The sequence below is a fragment of the Xenopus laevis genome, chromosome 2L (genome assembly GCF_017654675.1).
Source record: "Xenopus laevis strain J_2021 chromosome 2L, Xenopus_laevis_v10.1, whole genome shotgun sequence".
NCBI classification, from domain to species: Eukaryota; Metazoa; Chordata; class Amphibia; order Anura; family Pipidae; genus Xenopus; species Xenopus laevis.
Window position 1 is genome coordinate 82,404,726 of NC_054373.1, and position 19,026 is coordinate 82,423,751.

Below are 19,026 nucleotides of genomic sequence, written 5' to 3' on the forward strand. Positions count from 1 at the left end.
TACAATATCGTCTATTGGTGTATTTGGGAGCATTACAGAGTGCAGTGTACGAGCTAAAGGGGTATCTGGTTTATTACCTTTACAATATCGTCTATTGGTTTGCCATTGCGTTGCATTCTCTATATCAAAAGTGTATTGTAAATCTAGTTCTCTTTTAACATTATATCATTCTGTACTCTAGGGGAATATTTGGTCTTATTTTGTAATTCTAAAGCTAGCAGTTTATTTTGCAATTCCTGTATTTTTTCTTTCTTTTGTTTTTTACGAGCTGTTGCTATACTTATTAGTTCTCCCCTAAGAACAGATTTGTGAGCTTCCCATAATGTTATTGGTGAAGAGACTGTACCATGATTCAGATCAAAATATTGTTTTATGGCTCCTTCTATTTGTAGTCGCAGCTGAGGAATCGCTAGGATTGCATTATTTAATCTCCTTCTATATTGTAAAGGTTTACATATTAGTGACCGTAACTCTATCAATACCAGAGAATAATCTGACCGTGCTATTGGTAAAATTCTAGCAGTGATTAAATTCGATATTAGACTTTGTGATAGGAAAATATGATCTATTCGGGAATATATTTTATGCGGGTTAGAAAAGAAAGTATAGTCTTTAGTTGTGGGCCATCTTTCTCTCCAAGCATCTATTATGGACAGCTTTTGTAGTATGTCCAGTATTTTCTTAGTTTGGGGTGCGTTTATATTAGTTTGAGAAACGTCCTTATAAGTTTTGTCAAGTTTAGCATTTAAGCAAATGTTAGAGTCGCCTGCCATTATCAACGGACCTTGTTGGTTTATTTGTATTACGTTCTTCAACATTTCAAAAAAGCGCCCTTGACCTGTATTTGGCGCATAATAGTTAAGTATTGTTATTACCATATCTTGTATTTCACCAACAATTAAAATATATCTGCCATTTGGATCCCTTTTTACAGTCTGGAGCTTAAAATGTAGGCTTTTACTAAAACATATTACCACTCCATTTTTCTTTTCAGGACCTGAAGCCAAGTAATATACTGGAAATTAAGTTGAGAGAAAGAGGGCATAGAATCTAAAGAAAAGTGTATTTCCTGCAAGAACAAAAAATCAGAGTGAATGGAACGATAATATTTAAAGGCTTTTGACCGTTATTGCGGGGAGTTGAAACCCTGCAGGTTATGTGTAATAATTTTTAGATTAGCCATATGATCAGATAATTTTGCAACAATATTTGGCTAAAGTATGTTTGCTTAGCTTTTAGAAACCTGGATTTTATCATTAACATTGTTAGGAGTAAGGTTATAATGTAGACGGATTTGGCTTAATTCCATTAACTTAACTGAAAATATAAACAAACATTGATATAAATTCAAAGTATGATTGAAAATCTTGTGTATCACACACGTCACATTTATGTGACGTCCCATGTTTTAATCCTGTTCTGAGTGGTATAACAGGTTGTTATTTGTAGCCTCTCATATTTTTAAATGCATAACATATAAGCACATAATAATCATTTATAACTCACAGTTATATAGATCATCTAATATTGCAAAGAAGATATTAAATAAACAAAGTTATTATCTTTTCAACTCCCTTTTTGTTTGTATCATTGTCGCAGGCAATATTTCAATCTTCCTCTCGATTCGTTGAGGAATTGGTAGATCGCTGTTTGAGCTGTAATTGGTGTAACAGTTCAGTTGCTTCATCTAGGGCAAATACAGAATATTGTTTCCCACGGAAAAAAAAATGAAGACGAAAAGCCCATCTATCTTTTATATTATTTTGTTGTAGGATCGTTGTTATTGGTTTGAATGATCGCCTCTTGGCTATTGTAGCTGGAGCAATATCTGCAAAAAGTTGCAGTAGGTGGCCTTCATATTCTAAATGAGAAGATTATCTGGCAGCATGCATTATTGCTTCTTTGGTTGTGTTATAATGCAATTTAATTATTACATGTCTGGGATTGCCTTCTTGAGGGGGCCTCCCCAATGCTTGATGGTTTCTGTCAATTTCCAATCTAGATGGCGAAAGATGTGGAACTAGTTTGGTGAAAAATTCAGTAATGTCAGTGTCAAGTGACTTCCAAGATGTCACTGCTTTCCCCACATTCTCCCAGTTCTCTTAAACATTTAATTCTGTAGCCAGTGCATAGGAATGAACATCAGGTCCCCCATTCTGGTGCACAAACATGATTCTGAGATGATACAAGGCTTGCCTTAATAACTGTGTCCACAAAATGGCTCCTACCTGCTTACTATAATTATGAATTCCCAGACTGATGGAAACAAGATTAAAATAATTTATATTGTGTAATTAAAGTTCATTTTGCTTGACTACCATAATAAAATAGGATTTGGAACATTATTTTGCGGTAACGGTCCCCTTTAACTTAGATATTTATAAAATGGCAAAAAAAAAAAAAGGAAAGTAACTGAAAAAAGACTTTCTGCAGAACAATCTGAAAACAACTGAACTGAAAAACAACCCCTTTAAAACTTGCGCAAAGGACATTATCATTATGGATTTTGCTGGCCATATTTTGAGTGTCAGTGACAATGCACATGCTCAGTGTGCTCTGGACTGCTGTTGAAACTAAGCTTAGTTTCATCTGTCAGAAGATGAGGCTAAATTCTGATGCTAACTTGTAATGTAATTTAATGCAATGTGAATCTGAATTAATTAGCCTTGTAATGGGAATTTTTTATTCTCTCTCTATATATATATTATAACATATGTTGTGAACCAGTGGAAAAGAAGACAGGGAGCAAGTAGGGGTGATCTTCACTGCTAAACAGGTTGTAGTCACCTGGTAGTAGTCACACAATGCCAAAACATAACATAAAGCATTTCTAGCCTATTTCTTTGAAAATGTTCACTTTTCCACTAAATGCATTTAAAGGAGAAGGAAAGGTTAAAACTAAGTAAACCTTATCAGAAAGGTCCATCTAAATATACCAGTAAACCCCCAAAGTAGTACTGCTCTGAGTCCCCTGTCAAAAGAAACACTGCATTTTTTCCCTTCTATTGTGTACACATGGGCTTCTGTATCAGACTTCCTGCCTTCAGTTTAAACCTCATTGCCCTGGGCAAGAGCATGCTCAGTTTGATCCCCCCCTTCTCTGCTGTAATCTGAGCCCAGAGCAGGGAGAGACTCAGGCAGGAAGTGATGTCACACCACGTTAATACTGCAGCTCCTATCCTAAACAAACAAGAGTTTCTAGAGCTTTTTACTCAGGTATAGTAAAACATTCTACAGAATAAATATAGAATTCTAGCTTGCAGTATTGCAGCTAATCTATTGGCAATAAAATGCCTCCGTAGCTTTCCTTCTCCTTTAAATGGAAATAAAGCTAGATGTAACACTCCCCTTTATGTACTTCAACAACATGTTACTAAATCTCAAGAATATTTGCTAATTTGTTATTTAAACCAGAAAGAAAATGGGGCCACTCAATATTAAATTATTTTACATTACCTTTTTTACATTATCTTGTTTTATGCAATTTTTGTAAAAAACCTGCACCCACAGGATCTCACAAGCAATTAAGTCAGCTAACATTCATTGCATGGTACAGCATGACACAGATATACAGGTATGGGACCTGTTTTCGAGAATGTTCGGGACCTGGGGTTTTCCGGATAACCGATCTTTCTGTAATTTGGATCTGCATGCCTTAAGTCTACTAGAAAATCATAAACACATTAAATAAACCCAATAGGCTGGTTTTGCTTCCAATAAAGATTAATTATATCTTAGTTTCGATTAAGTACAAGGTACTATTTTATCATTACAGAGAAAAAGAAAATAATTCTTAAAAATTTGGAGTCTATGGGAGACAGCCTTTCTGTAATTCGGAGTCTTCTGGATCACGTTTCCAGATAATGGATCCCATACCTGTATACGTATACGCATATTATACCAACTTAACGTTAACATATGTACCAGTAGGCTTACATTTGAACATTGCAACATAGCCTTGATTTTTTTTATCTTGCTGCACATGGGGGAACAATCTTAGGCCTTGTTTAGCAAATAACTTCAAATGTATGAAAGTGGAAAATTGTAATAATTAGGTTTTATCCATATCTATACATTGTCAAACAATCCTGGGAGAACACGCGCTGTATTTGTTTCACAGATGGCATTAATGTTACAGCTGCACAGCCAGTTGCTTGAATGGAAACCATTATTGTTGTAAACCAACCCATTTTCACTTTAAATATTACAGAAGCTTACTAAAAAAAAATAGTAACAGAAGTTTTTATACTGAAAGTATTTTGCAACATTCCCTAATGATCTTGAGTATTTTATTAATGCAATGTAATCTAATGAAAGGCTCCTTATAAGCAATCTGTGCTCTGAAGTTAGTAATGCTGTATAAAACATTATAATAATATTGACTAGATAAAATCCAGAAACTTCAAAGGCAGATAAACATGCTCCAATTTATGCAGAAATCCTGCTGTGATTTCCATTACAGTAATAAAATAGCACATTCGATACTTTGCCTGAGATTTTTCCAGGAAAAATCACCAGAACACAAGCCAAGGGAATAGCTGATTAAAGTGCAGTTCAAATGTTGCAATAGCATTAAGGCATGGTGCTACACGTATGTGTGTTCATATATGTGTGTGTATTATTTATATATACAGTATTTATATATACAGTATATATATAAAGTATATATATATATATATATATATATATATATATATATATATATATATATATATATATATATATATATACACGTATGTAAATAAATCTAAATTAAACAGACGATGGGAACATTGCCTGCTAAAAAAAAATAGGAGAACCTGGAAAACCACAACAGCCCAACAACGTACTGAGGATTTCCATAAATGAACAGAGTTGAGATTTCTACAAGCGCTGCAAACAAATTTAAATACTGAACAGATACACTTACATCTAGGAGAGTATGCAAATGTTGATCTTGGAAAACACTATGAAGAAAGTCGAGGTCCTTCTCACTGCAGTCTGTGAGCGCATGAATCTCTTCTAGGCTATCCAGTACTTGTGACACCGCTCCTGTAAGCAAATAAAGGAGGGGGGTGGGGGTGGAAAAGAAACTCTAAATTCAAAGAATACGAGATCCATAGTCAAAATTATTGACTAGCTATGATTAATGAGTAGCATGAGCTAAAGGCTATGCTTTAACCAGAGACATTCAGAAACAATAAAGAAATACACTGCAGAGCTAAAGGACACAGGAATGTAAAAGAAAAAAAATGGCTATGTGCATAAACTACAATTTTCTTTTTTCTCTTGAACACAACTGGCTGCTAAATTGACAGACATGAAACAAGGATTTAAAAAGAAACTGATTTCTAATGTAAGCACTTTAGGGCCAGAATGTAGATCATTGTTTAAGCAGATATTTGTTATGCAGGGCATGTAACACATTGCTCACGCTGAGCAGCTCAAGTGTTAAATTGTGAAAGATCAGAATAAGTTTTAGAGCTAATATCTGTTTTCTGATATATTTTAGAGGGCGAGTGCAGCTTAAAATGATATTTTACTCCTTTTATTAGGTTTTTAATGAACTGCTTATCCTTTCAATGTTTTAATACATAATTCTCCAGCAAATTTTTTCTAGAAGTAAATCCTCTTCCCCTGCCATCCCACAGGATACCCAATCCCTCTCACTTCATCAGAGCATTGCCAATTCCATTGCTCTGTTCTTCAGATTTATAATAATTTATTTGTAATTAAACCTCAGTTACATAACTCTGCCGTGAATATTTATTTTTGAAATATTTGTAATGCCTTGGCTTAGAGCAAAGTTCCTCAATTTATTCTACCAGGAACAACTTTCAAAAGTGCATTGCTATGAGGGAACCACACAAGTATAATTTAATAAGGGTTATATTAGGCTTTTCTTTAGCCCCAGGCAGACTGGCAGTCTGCAAAAGCCTCTCTGTCAGTGCACTTGTGTATATGAGCCTACATGACTTGGCTCTAAGTAAGGAACTTAAACATGAGCATTGTTTTAAGAGCAAGCAACATTAAAAGGGTGAAGAATTACATGTTGCTGCTTAGGCACTATTGGAGATCACTGGATTATGGATCGCATTCGCAAAGAACATTTCTTCTATACTTTTACATACAGCAGAAGACCTATTTACTAAGTCCAAGAAAGATTTTTAACTGTGCAATTCCCATAAACCCCCCCCCCCACCACCAGGTTATGTTTTTTTTTTTAAATGTTTTGTCTGAAATAAAAAATATTTTCAATAGTCTATAAGATTTATGAAAAAAATTGCAAAAAAAAATGGAGCATGCATGAAAAGAAGGAAACAAAACATGCTGAAAAGTCATGAAACAAAATATTGTTTGTCAAATTTGATTTTGGAATTTTTGGAAAAATGCATTTTCTTAAACTAATAGGCAAACAAGTGTAAGCTCCTATGCTATCAGTTTGAACGGACAAATGTCCACTTATATGTTTGAATGAGAAATATTTAGGAACAGGGACAAATGCATTAACAAACAGAGAAAGAAGTTGTAGAGAAATAAGGGATACCTACTTTCTGCTGCTAGAAGTCCTAGTGAAGAAGCATTAAAAGGGAAAGTAAGATTATCAGACAGGGCATGTTACAAACAGACTGGGGTTAGGATGGGAGGATTTAGAATAACTAACACATCAAAGCAGTGATTCTCCAACTTCTACATTATAATTGCTACAAAGCAGAAGAAAGACGCAAACTGCCTAAGAATAAGACTTCAAGGGGTTGTTCGCCTTTGAGTTAACTTGTAGTATGATGTGTAGAGAGTGATATTCTGATACAATTTGCCATTGGTTTTCATTTATTATTTATCGTTTTCGAGTTATTTAACAGCTCTCCAGTTTGCAATGTCAGCAGTCTGGTTGTTAGGGTCCAAATTACCATAGAAACTATGCACTGATTTGACTAAGAAACTGGAATAGGAACAGGAGAGGGACTGAATAGAAAGATGAGCAATAAAAAGTGTCAATAACAAAAAATTTGTAGCTTTACAAAACACTTGTTTTTTAGATGGGGTCAGTGACCCCCCCCCCCATTTGAAAGCTGGAAAAAGTCAGAAGAAGAGGGCAACTCATGAAAAAGCTAAGATACATAAGATATATACTTTTATTCTAAAGACAGACCATCTGCTATACATAGAATATATTTAAGTTTGCCGACTGTTCCACCGTTATCGAGCAGTGCATTCCCATGTCTCTCCATTTGTCAAATAATCAAAATGCGCTGCTCCAGACTCACTCTGCTCCTGAGACACAGCAGGTACATAGGTTTTTCTGGGAGAAGATGTTGAAGTTGTTGGATTTTTTTTTTTAAAAGCAGGGCTGTAACTATACAGGAAGCAGGGCCCAAGTCCAGAAGGTGGTACAAGAGGTACCTGAGAGATGCGAAAGTGAGTGGGTGGGGCTTGGGCATGCTCTGGGCATAATGGGATTTGGTTGGGGCAACAGGGGTCAAGGCCAAAGGTGGGATTTAATTAACCATTTTTTTAAATTGAGGGGGGGGGGGGAGGTGGGTGAAGGACTAATTATAATAGACTTAAATTCTATCAGCCTTAAAGTTATACTGATGTGTGCTTAGGAAACAGAGATAAACATGCAGAAGAGTTCCCCAAAAACCCTATTAATGGTGCTTACCACAGCTGACACTCAAACATTACTATAGGAAGCAGAATGTGTGCTGGTCACTCTGGGCTGCAGGAAATGCAATCATCTGATAGGCTGGTGTATTGTTTTAATATATACTCTAGTCTATGAAAAGATTGTGCTGCCCCCAGCTCAGCATAACTAAAGGAACAAGTGTTGCTCCTGCATCTCCATTATGACTACAGGTACTGCTGTGCTGGAGGCAGTTTAAAGGACAAGTCAACTCCAAAATAAAAATGTACCTAATAAAAGAAAACAATTTTTTTCCCCCAATATATATTAATTACAAAATTTCAGTGCTCTTAAAATTATTTGTAAAAACAATTGCTACTGAAAGCATTTGCCTAACTCCTGGTTGTTACTTTTTAAACAATGTTACAAAAGTCTTGGTTCCCCAGCAAAGACAGGTTTGTTAATCAGCTGCTTGTCTTACATTGTATCAACAGTCTGAGACGTAAGGGCAGAGAATAAAAAGGGACAAACACTGCTTTCAATAGCAACTGGGACAGGGTATAAAATGATAACTTTCGAGAGAAAAAAACCCATGGCTGGCAGGTTTTTTTTTTGAAGTAGAAGTTATAAATACTGTGGGATGTCCCAAATGTTAGGCACCTGACAACCTGGGCTGGTGTTCATACAGAGGCAGATTTTATCGTGGGAAACAACCAATTAATCCAGGTTCTTACAGGGACTAGTCTGTTTGCAATTTTGGAGTCAGGAAGGAATATTTTCCCCCCTCTGAGGCAAATTGGAGAGGCTTCAGATGGGTTTTTTTTTTTACTTCGTCTGGATCAACTAGCAGTTAGGCAGGTTAAAAAAGTTTAAAGGCTGAACTTGATGGATGTGTCTTTTTTTAACCTAACTTACTAAGTTAAAAATAAATATAAAAATGGTCTACTACGTCTATGGAGAGCAAACGATAGTAAACATTTTTTTTTGTCATTCAGAAAACATTGTCCTAACAGTCGATCGGACAGGTTCAAAAAGTTCTGTTGTGAAACAATGAAATCGGTCAGTGGATGGGAAGTCAGATAATCAATGTTCACGGCACATGGCAGGGTTAGTGCAAAAGTAACAAAGGAACATATTGGTTAATATATGGATGATCTTGCATCCAAAAGGACAAAGATACAACAAACATCTCATCACATATTAACCATTGATTGATGAATCATTCATGAAAGTGACTGGTAAACTGATAAGATTGTTCACAGGATGGTGACCAAATCTGCCCGTGTATGGCCAGCTGAAGGTGATATCACTTATTTGTGGCAGCTTATTAAAGGTTACAAATGGTCCATTGGTCTTTTTCAGTATTGTGGTTAAGCTTGGGCAAGGCATAAAATAAGTTTTGTACTATTCATTGAATACAAACAAAATGCAATGAAAACACATGAACAAAAACTGAATTAACAGACTGAAAATTGTAACCAAAAACTGCCCCAGTATTAACAGTCTAAAAATGCACACATAATGTCCCAATAAATGTCTCAACACAGTAAAACAGAGGTTAAAACATGGGCTTGCCAAATAATGGTAGCAGAGTTGAACAATAGTGCTACCTATTCTGGAATATGAATAGGAGAGGACTAAATAGAAAGAGAGTAATAAAAAGTAGCAAATAAAATATATTTGTAGCCTTACAGGACATTTGTTTTTTAGATGGGATCAGTGACCCCCATTTCAAAACGAGAAGAAGAAAAAAGCAAACAATTAAACTACGGTATATAGAATAAAAAAAGGGTTAACCTCACCAGAAAATGTATACGGTTAAGCTATGTAACCTTGGCAAAAATTGTTTAATTTACTTCAGAAATAGTTTGTCAGTATTTATGCACACATCGACAAATCTACTTCCTATAACTCATCTATTTCCGGACTGACAAACCACACACTTAATTTTCCATTATAGCATAGATTTTAGATAAACTTTTAGGCTCACAAGACAAAGAAAAAAAATGTATATTAATATTATTTATTTATTATACCACTACTTTGCACATCATAGAGGATTAACAATAAGCATGGAAGATAATTCTTAGATGCACTGAATTTTAAAACTATAGAAATAAAACATAAATTTGGAATGTGACAACATCCTTTTAAGTGCCCATAAGGTTGTTCAACTGTGCACCATTGCTTCAGTTGCAAAATTCATGGAATAACATCTAAACACAAATGTGGTAAAGGAGACATCAAGCAACAGTGTTAAATTGGTTGACCAGCACAAAATTCTTTTCATATTTTTCTCCAACCAGACTGTGTGATCACCCGACCATTTTAAAGTTGGGCATAGACGTAGAGATCCGCTTGTTTGGCAATGTTGCCAAACGAGTGCATCTCTCCCCGATATGCCCTTATTGAATGGGTAAGATCGGGCTAATCATATTATGGGCCCTAGGGCCCAACAATCAGATTATAATGCAACTGATATGGGTGCATTGTGGGCGCATCTGTGCGTTTATGCAGTCCCTTGATCCGACCACCTGGATTTTTTAACCTGGCAGATTGAGATCGGGCCGATTTTCGGGCAATAAATTTGCTTCCAATAAGGATTAATTATAGCGTAGTTTGGATCATATACAAGGTACTGTTTTATTACTACAGAGAAAAAGGAAATCATTTAAAAAAAATTTGATTATTTGGATGAAATGGGAGTGGCCTTTCCATAATTTGAAGCTTACTGGATAAAGGGTTTCCAGATAATGGATCCTATACCTGTATATCTACCTGGGAGAGGAGAGCTGAATAGATCTTTAGCTCTCCGCCCAAGTTAGTGGGTTGTAGACTACCTGGTTGTGTAAAATCCTTCTGTGCATTGTCACTATGTCTGGTCACAAAGAAAAATTTGCATTGGTGTATGCTGAAAACCCCCCAATATAAAGAAAGGAGAATGTAGCCCAGCTACTATTATAAATGGAAAAGGCAAGGTCAAGTTGTTATCGTGGGTGACATGGGTAAAGACCTTCAGGTGGGCATTTAAAGTACTGTATACATAAAATATACTCAAGTGTTGCCACTTTACAGAGCAATTTGACTAAATTGGAAAAGAAACCAAACTGGCAAATGAGAATAAGTGTCGATAAATGCAAGGCTTTGTACTTTGGTAGAAACATTAATGTAAGTTATACACTAAATCAGGAATGCCCATACTTTACTAATGCGAGGTCTACTTTTAGCGATGATGTCCCATTATGATCTATATCCATAAAATCATTGTTGGCATTTTGTCCCATGGAAAACATTACTTGAATATTGATTTATGAGAAAATATATATTGTTATATTTAGTAACTATTTCTTATGTAACTAACATAATAAATATTTGAATGAAAAGCATGAAATAGGAGGGTGATTTAGACAAGCTGTTTGTTGACAGTGTCTTGAGATCTACTGGTAGATCCCGATCTACCTTTTAGGCACCCCTGCACTAAATTGTAGTGTCTTGGGGTATACTAATTCTGTGGATTTCTATGGATAACAAGATGTGTACCTTTAGCCAGTGTCATTCAGGGGCTACTAAACCAAACCAAACAAAAAGACAACAGTGGTACGTCTTTCATTTCCCAGGAACAGAGTACTGGGGTGTTTTCTGAACAAAGATTTTTAGTGAAGCAGTATTGAGTTGTATGAAATTAAATCAAATGTGAAAAACTGGCTGTGCAAAAATTTGGGTACCCTTATAGTTTTGCTCACTGAATGCATATAACTGCTCAATACGGATTACTGGCAAAACCAAATTGGTTGGATTATTTTGTTAAGCCTTGAACTTCATAGGCAGGTGTGTCCAATCATGAGAAAAGTATTTAAGGTGACCAATTGCAAGTTGTGCTTGACTCATCTGAAGAGTGACAGCATGGGATCCTCAAAGCAAATCTCAAAAGATTTGAAAACAAAGATTGTTCAGTATCATGGTTTAGGGGAAGGCGACAAAAAGCTATCTCCGCTATTTTAAACGGTCAGTTTGAACTGTAAGGTATGGAATCAGGAAATGAAAGGCCACAGGCACAGTTGCTGTAAAACCCAGGTCGGGCACGTCAAGAAAAATACAGGAGGGCCAAACGCGGTGGATTGTGAGAATGGTTACAGAAAACCTAAATATCACCTCCAAAGACCTGCAAGAACATCTTGCTGCAGATGGTGTATCTGTAAATCATTCTACAATTCAGCTCAATTTGCACAAAGAACATCTGTATGGCAGGACGATGAGAAAGAAGCCCTTTCTGCACTCACACCACAAACAGTGTAGCTTGTTGTATGCAAAAGCTCATTTAGACAAGCCACAGTCATTTTGGAACAAAGTGCTTTGGACTGATGAGACACAAATTTAGTTATTTGGTCATAACAAAAAAGAAGAAGAACACCAAATTGCTAGAAAAACACCTGCTACCTACTGTCAACTTTGGTGGAGGTTCCATCATGCTGTGGGGCTAGTTTGGGGACTTGGGCCCTTGTTAAAGTTGAGGGTCAGATGAATTCAACCCAATATCAATAAATTCTTCAGGATAATGTTCAAGCATCAGTCACAAAGTTGAAGTTACACAGGGGTTGGATATTCCAGCAAGACAATGACCCTAAACATACTTCGAAATCTACAAAGGCATTTATGCAGAGGGAGAAGTACAATATTCTGAAAAGGCCATCACATTCCCCTGACTTTGACATCGAAAATGTATGGGATGATTTGAAGCAGGCTGTCTATGCTCAGCAGCCATCAAATTGAACTAAACTGGAGAAATTTTGTATGGACGAATGGTCAAAAATACAGCTATCCAGAATCCAGACACTCATCAAAGGCTATAGGAGGCGTCTAGAGTCTGTTACATTTGCAAAAGGAGGCTCAACTAAGTATTGCTGTAATATCTCTGTTGGGGTACACAATTTCATGCAACTTTCTAATTTTGTTATGATGCATAATTTGAAAGCTCAGCCAATGATAAATAAAACTCCAAAGAATTGTTTAAGTCCTTGAAATATAATAATGAGCTGGAAAGAGTGCATGTTAGACATCCAGTCACTCCAGCCTTTATAGATTACATGTTTGCCTAACTATATTAGAAACATTTTTTATTATGCAGCAACTCAACCCAGTGCAGGAGAGATAATCACAGGGGTGAAGACCTAGAAGCAGCATTTGAAACAGCCCATATTTAAAAGACTTTACTATAACTGGATTAACAAAAAATGCCACAAAACACAAATCTGATGAATACCCAGCCATATAAAAATTACAATTATGAAAACAATTTATAGGGGCAGAAAGTTACTATCTTTGAACTTTCATTTCTCTCCGCCTCAAATAAACTCTGTAAGCCAGGTAGATGACCTTGTAAATAGATACATTTCTCAGCTACATCAAGAAATGTAAAGTACTAATGTATGAAATAGTAACATTTGCTTGTGAAACACTTTAGACATGCTTGAGGTTCAACAGTAGAAGCTGAAGCTGCTGCAGAGAAATGTACCAAATAGGGATGCACCAAATCCACTATTTTAGGATTTGGCCAAATCCCGATTCCTTTGTGAAAGATTCTGGGCCGAACTGGATCCAACCCTAATTTGGATATATAAATTATTGAAACAAGGGGGAAAGAGAGTAAAAATTTCTTGAATTCCTTGTTTGTGTAATGAAAAAAATCACATAATTTTTTGGGTTCAGTTTGGCCAGGCGCTTGGATTCGGCCAAATACGAATCCTGCTGATAAAAGCCGAATCTTGGCCTTTTGCCCAAACCGAATCATGCATTTGGGGCATCATTAATACCAACTCATGAATGATTTCTCTAATTGTTATAAAAGTCAGTAATCTGGTTTACCGAGTTGCTAATGGTAACAAATGAGTGGAAAATTAAACAGATTTGCATTTTAGTAAGCAATTCTAAAATAGAAAGCAAGCTGAAGCAATATTTAATTTGTGCCCATTGAAATGTGTACTACCCTTTAAATAAAAAGTGAATGGACTGTGTGACCCATTTAATAACCTTACATAGTTTTAGCGATTACTAAAGTGGATAAAATCCCCTTCATTAGATTGATTTGCTGATTTTATTGGCTGAACACTAGTCCTGTTAATGAAGTACGGGTAATTGTTCACAGCTGCAGTTATTTTCTTTACTCCTGATGCAGAGCTATGTTTCTAGTACAGTGCTGTCACCATAGCTCTGCCTACCTTTATACTAAATTAAAGTTCTTTTGAATTAAAGAGAAAGTGACATCAGAAATGAAACATTTGCTTACATCTATCATAACATTGTCTTTGCATGCTATTTATAATTCTGCCTTAAGTGCTTGCCCGATTCTTTACATTAAATATCTAATCCCCCATGTTCCTCTACGAGAGGGCTGCCATATTTCTGCGGCAGTAGTCTATTAGCATTAGAAACTCTGACAGGTTGAGAAGGGACAGTTAGGTTGGAAAAACAGGTTTAAGAAATTCAAGTAACACTTACTTACTAAAGCAGACTTATCAGCAGAAAACAATAAATATGACATACAGGTAACTTATGTACATTAAAGGGGGTGGTTCACCTTTAAGATAACTTCTAGTATGTTATAGAATGGCCAGTTCTAAGCAACTTTTCAATTGGTCCTCATTATTTATTTTGTATAGTTTGTTTTAATTATTTGCAGTTTTCTTCTGATTCTTTCCAGCTTTCAAATGGGGGTCACTGACCCCATCTAAAAACACATGCTCTGTAAAGCTACAAATGTATTGTTATTGCTTCTTTTTAATACTCATCTTTCTAATCAGGCCTCTCCTATTCATATTTCAATCTCTTATTCAAATCAATGCATGGTTGCTAGGTTAATTTGAACCCTGGCAAACTGGAGAGCTGCTGAATAAAAAACGAAATAACTCAAAAAACACAAATAATAAAAAATGAAAACCAATTGCAATTTGTCTAAAAATATTCTTTACATAATGCTAAAAGTTAATTTAAAGGTGAATAACCCCTTTAATAATTAAGAATAGATATTTAGCTTCAATATAACTTGAAGACATACCTGATGATGTTGGGTCTTCAGAAAAGTCAGGCAACTCCTCAGGAGGATCCCCATAGAATGAATTAAATTTGTGGCTAGACACAGCAGCTAGAACTGCTCCCTGCATAACCAGAATTATCATAACAGTTACTTCAAGTGTGTTCATAATATTTAACATTTTGAAAAATTTACCTTAATTACATTTGAAAAAATGTAATAAAATTAAAAAAAAATCAGTCACAACCTACCTGGTTCCCCTGAATCTAAGCAAATGTATGGAATGAACAAAGCTGCTTATGTGTCTCTATAACACATGAGGCTGCTCAAAGAAAATATATTTTACAGGGCAGTTTGGCAAAGAGCATGTTAGCTGTTAATCATATGAATAAAAACACAACTTTGTGGATAATTGGAATTGGTGAGAATAACATATGCTAAGGTTTATTAAATCGAAAAAATGTTCCTTAAAGGTAAACAAAACCCCAAGTTTGACCCCAAATGACCCCTTTAAATGTTGTGTCAAGGATATTGTGTCAAGGAGCTCTTCTGTAATCTGTGGGACATTCAGTTGCCATTTGGCACACAGCTGCTTGTAGTGTGTGTATTCCCAGTTCCAGCCTTCTTGGTGTCTTGGTATCTAAAGGCAGTTTTCCAAATTGGGCTTCCATTGCATGACTTAACTGTAGGTAGCAGGAAAACGTGATTGGGGAGTGAATTTTTTTGTTTAAGGGTTTGGAACGGTAAGAATTTGCTTTCCTCTATTACATATGCTATATACTTAATATTAAATCTAGCCCACACTTGTGGATCCAGTGTGCTGTAATTGTTAGTTGCACCACAGTATAACTGGAGCAATATTGCTGTGTTTTGGGGAAAAACTGAAGAGCTGTTTTCCAGGCCCTAACTGTAGCACTCATAAGTGGGGAGCATTTTTGGTATATTTTGTGCCACGTTATAATACTTTTTAGCTCCTCCAAAGATCCCAGTAATTGAGCTTCTAAGAGGGTCGCTGTATTAGTTAAGGATAGTGTTGCCCATTGTCAGACCACTGCCATCTGCGCTGCAAGATAGTAGGGAAATAGGTTTGCGGCTGCTAAGCCTCTTAAGTTTGTTGGCAATTGTAAAGTAAAATCACTATTTTAAACAGATTAAAACATCCCATAAGAGTTAAGGGTAGTCAAGTGCAAGCCTCTGTTTTTTGTTCTATATACCTAAGGATCTGGTATATGTGGAGTTCCACAAATTTTTTTTAAAAGTCTCCACCCATTGTAGGCCATGTAGATGTGTGGGGGAATATGGCAGGAGAGGGTCGATTGGGAAGAGCACCGATTTAGACCAGTTAATTTTTAGGCCTGAGTAGTTAGTATGTGTATTAGATTTAAAGAGAGCGGTAGGGCTTGATCTATGTTAGCTAAGTACAGGAGTGTATCATCTGCATACATAGAAATTGGGGCTTGCCAATTTTGACCAATATACAAGTACTATGGGTATTGGTTGGTTTGAGTTTTGGGTAGGCTTGAAAATTTCATCTGCTGATGCACCATGTCAGCCAATTGAGGCGGAACCAAAGCTCTTTGCACAATAGAAAGGTGGCCATGCCGTATGTGGGATCTTGCATACTGTCAAACCCAAGCAGACAAAGACAAAGATGGTCCTGGTTATGCCCACCTTTAGGTTAATGGTGGACTGACAGCTTTTACCCTATTTTGAACATACTGCACTGGTTGCTAAAAGTGTTTATCCACGCCAATACGGGGTTAGCTTCAGCATTAAAGGGTTAGGGCTTTTAAGGATTGCATTCTAAAACGAATTTGCACTCTAATGTAACATTTAAACAACACTATGTATTGTTATTTATGTTCTCTGTATGAAAGTTACTCCTTTGGCTTTTAATAAGGGAAAAATGCATAAACCCCTTCTTTTGTTTAAAGAGAAGTAAAAAGCCCACCAATGTTTAAAACATCAAATATGCTTGTTGTAAGCATTGTACCCTCGTGCTAAGTTCCTGTTACAGTAAATTAAATATTGCATAACTAAAATAGCTGATGGCTATTTCCTTAAATTCAGATCACAAGGCAAACTTTTTCCCCCATACAGTCTGGTTAAAAATATGTCTCAAGTATAAATCTTGCCCATATTATAGTACTTTAATGCAAAAGAGTAAGTGCAAATATTTGGCTAAATAGGGCACCCACGGGGCGCCAGTGATTGGTTCACACTGGGTGGGGGCTGAGTACATCTAAATGAAAAGGATTCATACAATTCAATAGTAGATATAGTTCACCAGTAGAAATGGGGTTTCTGCAGAACACGGAGGTAACTTTTCACAAGATTGTAGCAGGCACACATATATCCACAAAAAGGTGTTTCGGTAAATGAAAAATAGATTACTATATTACATAAACATGTACACGTAAGGTATAAAAACAGCCTTATGTGCACACATTCATTAATTATAGGCTTGTTATGAATTATTTTTCATTTACTTAAATGCCTTGTGAATCTGTGCATGCCCGCTACAATATTGTATTAATAGCATCCTTGAGCTGCAGGTCTGGGGCATGTGCACCCAGATTCCAAGTTTCTATTGGTGAGCTGAACAACCACAGGTCTCTGCCACATAGTCCTCAGAAGCCTACATTTTATGCTGGTTAGCTATAGCTCTAATCATACCCAAATAGGGAGACTGTAACTGTTCTGGTCCTATACATTACACTGGCTTTAAATTCGATCAAAAAAAGCATTTGCATTGGCAGCTCAAGTGTGCCAGATTACATGCACCATTTCACAGAATCCTGACGTTATCAGGACTGTAAAAAAAAAAAAAGAAAAAAAAAAAAAGGTATTGCCAGCAAAGGGTTCCGGTTTTCATAGCAATATTTAAAATAAGATTGGATGGACATGTAAACAGCATTGGTGTCAAGATCATAACAAAATCATGGGTTTAAATATTTGCACACAAGTATGCAAACATAGCTACTTTGTGCAACTTTGTGTTTTTCAATACCACTATGCACGTGCATTAGAAATAAAAACAATAATCAATGTACTGCCATTGCTCTTACCTTTAATTTCCGCCTTGCATTGAATTTTCTCAGCTGTTCTACAGTTTCTGGTAGATGAATCTTATATGCATATCGATCTCTCTCCTAGTGTAGAAGAATAAAGTGATTAATTTTGCAAAAACCCAAAGCCTTATCAAGCAATGTTGTTAAATGAAAATGATAGATAAAATCACAAAAGGTAGCAAGTAGGCTGGAGCGAATTTGACCCGTTTCGTTAACAATTCTAATTAAAATTGCTTTAAAAAGTCTATGGGTGTCAAAAATGTTTTGAGACACTGCAATTTTTTTTTTGACGCACGACACCACACAAGTCTATTGGCGTAATTTCCGCAGCAAAACAATTTGCCAAGTTGTGAGACACCTCACTGTGACTTTAGTTTCTTACTTTTTACCTAGCACCTCTTTCAAGAAACTCACCAGCCCGGAGTATTGTTCATGGGATAACTGCACTGCATGATTGTTCTGGGGAGCACATGTGCAGTACAGAACTTATTCGAAAAAAAAAAAAAAGAATAAAAATGGAAGTGATAGAGCTCCGTAAACAGTAACACAAAGTAACAGGTAAGGCAAGGATCATTGGGGCGAGGCAGTTAACAACTTGGCAACCACAGTGATTTTACCTTTCCTTTAAGAGGTTGTTAAAACATGAATTTTACTTAGTTCAAGAAATAGGGATAACTAGTATATTGCCAAAGCGTCTACTGAGCATTGTTGCAGACTGCATACCATCAGAATCTAGGTAAATACCATAGATATTCTTATACATCATTGGGTTATTCTGCATGCAAGACTTTTGCTGAGAAGAGTTGTAAAGATAAAACCAAAATTTTCTTGTTTGGTATTTATAAATAACAAAGGCAGTGTGTAAAATTTGTTTTCTATATATTTGCAGTAATATAAAATTTATAATCTAACAGAATTCATAATACAGAATACTTCTCACACCGAATGCTCATGCAAGATTTATTTTTTATCAAAAATAATGTGTTTTGGATGAATGGCATCCAAACCCTTGGATTTCATTATTTTAACTGCTGTTGGGAACGGAGTACAGCAAAAGGAGCATTTTGGTTGAATCCAAAAAACATGGCTTTTTTGAACCTGTAAAGAGCCTCCAGCGGGACATCTTTGCAGGAAACACCACATACAGTAGAAGTGTTGGCAATTCAGGTTTACACAGCTTGACAGCTATACCACTGATCTACTGGATAAAGCATACTATCTGAAGGTACGATATCTTTTAAACCTCAAATGTACAATAAACAAGAAGGAACAAAAATGAAAAAACAAAAGAGGAAGAAGCATGCTAGCTCTAAACATGAGGGAAT

At 36.0% G+C, this 19,026-nt stretch overlaps 1 protein-coding gene across 3 annotated transcripts in view; it reads right to left on the reverse strand.

Annotated features, from left to right (window-relative positions):
• cask.L (calcium/calmodulin-dependent serine protein kinase (MAGUK family) L homeolog) overlaps positions 1-19,026 on the reverse strand; it is a 192,956-nt gene that overhangs the window by 55,981 nt on the left and 117,949 nt on the right. For 2 of the 3 annotated variants that reach the window (XM_041582101.1, XM_018246645.2), the window contains exons 9-12: positions 17,699-17,782; positions 14,655-14,754; positions 6,531-6,548; positions 4,910-5,031 (exon numbers count right to left, since the gene is read on the reverse strand). In XM_041582101.1, coding sequence (XP_041438035.1) covers positions 4,910-5,031; positions 6,531-6,548; positions 14,655-14,754; positions 17,699-17,782 — 324 coding nt within the window. The remainder of the gene's footprint in view (positions 1-4,909; positions 5,032-6,530; positions 6,549-14,654; positions 14,755-17,698; positions 17,783-19,026) is intronic. The other variant, XM_018246646.2, reaches the window with a different exon arrangement.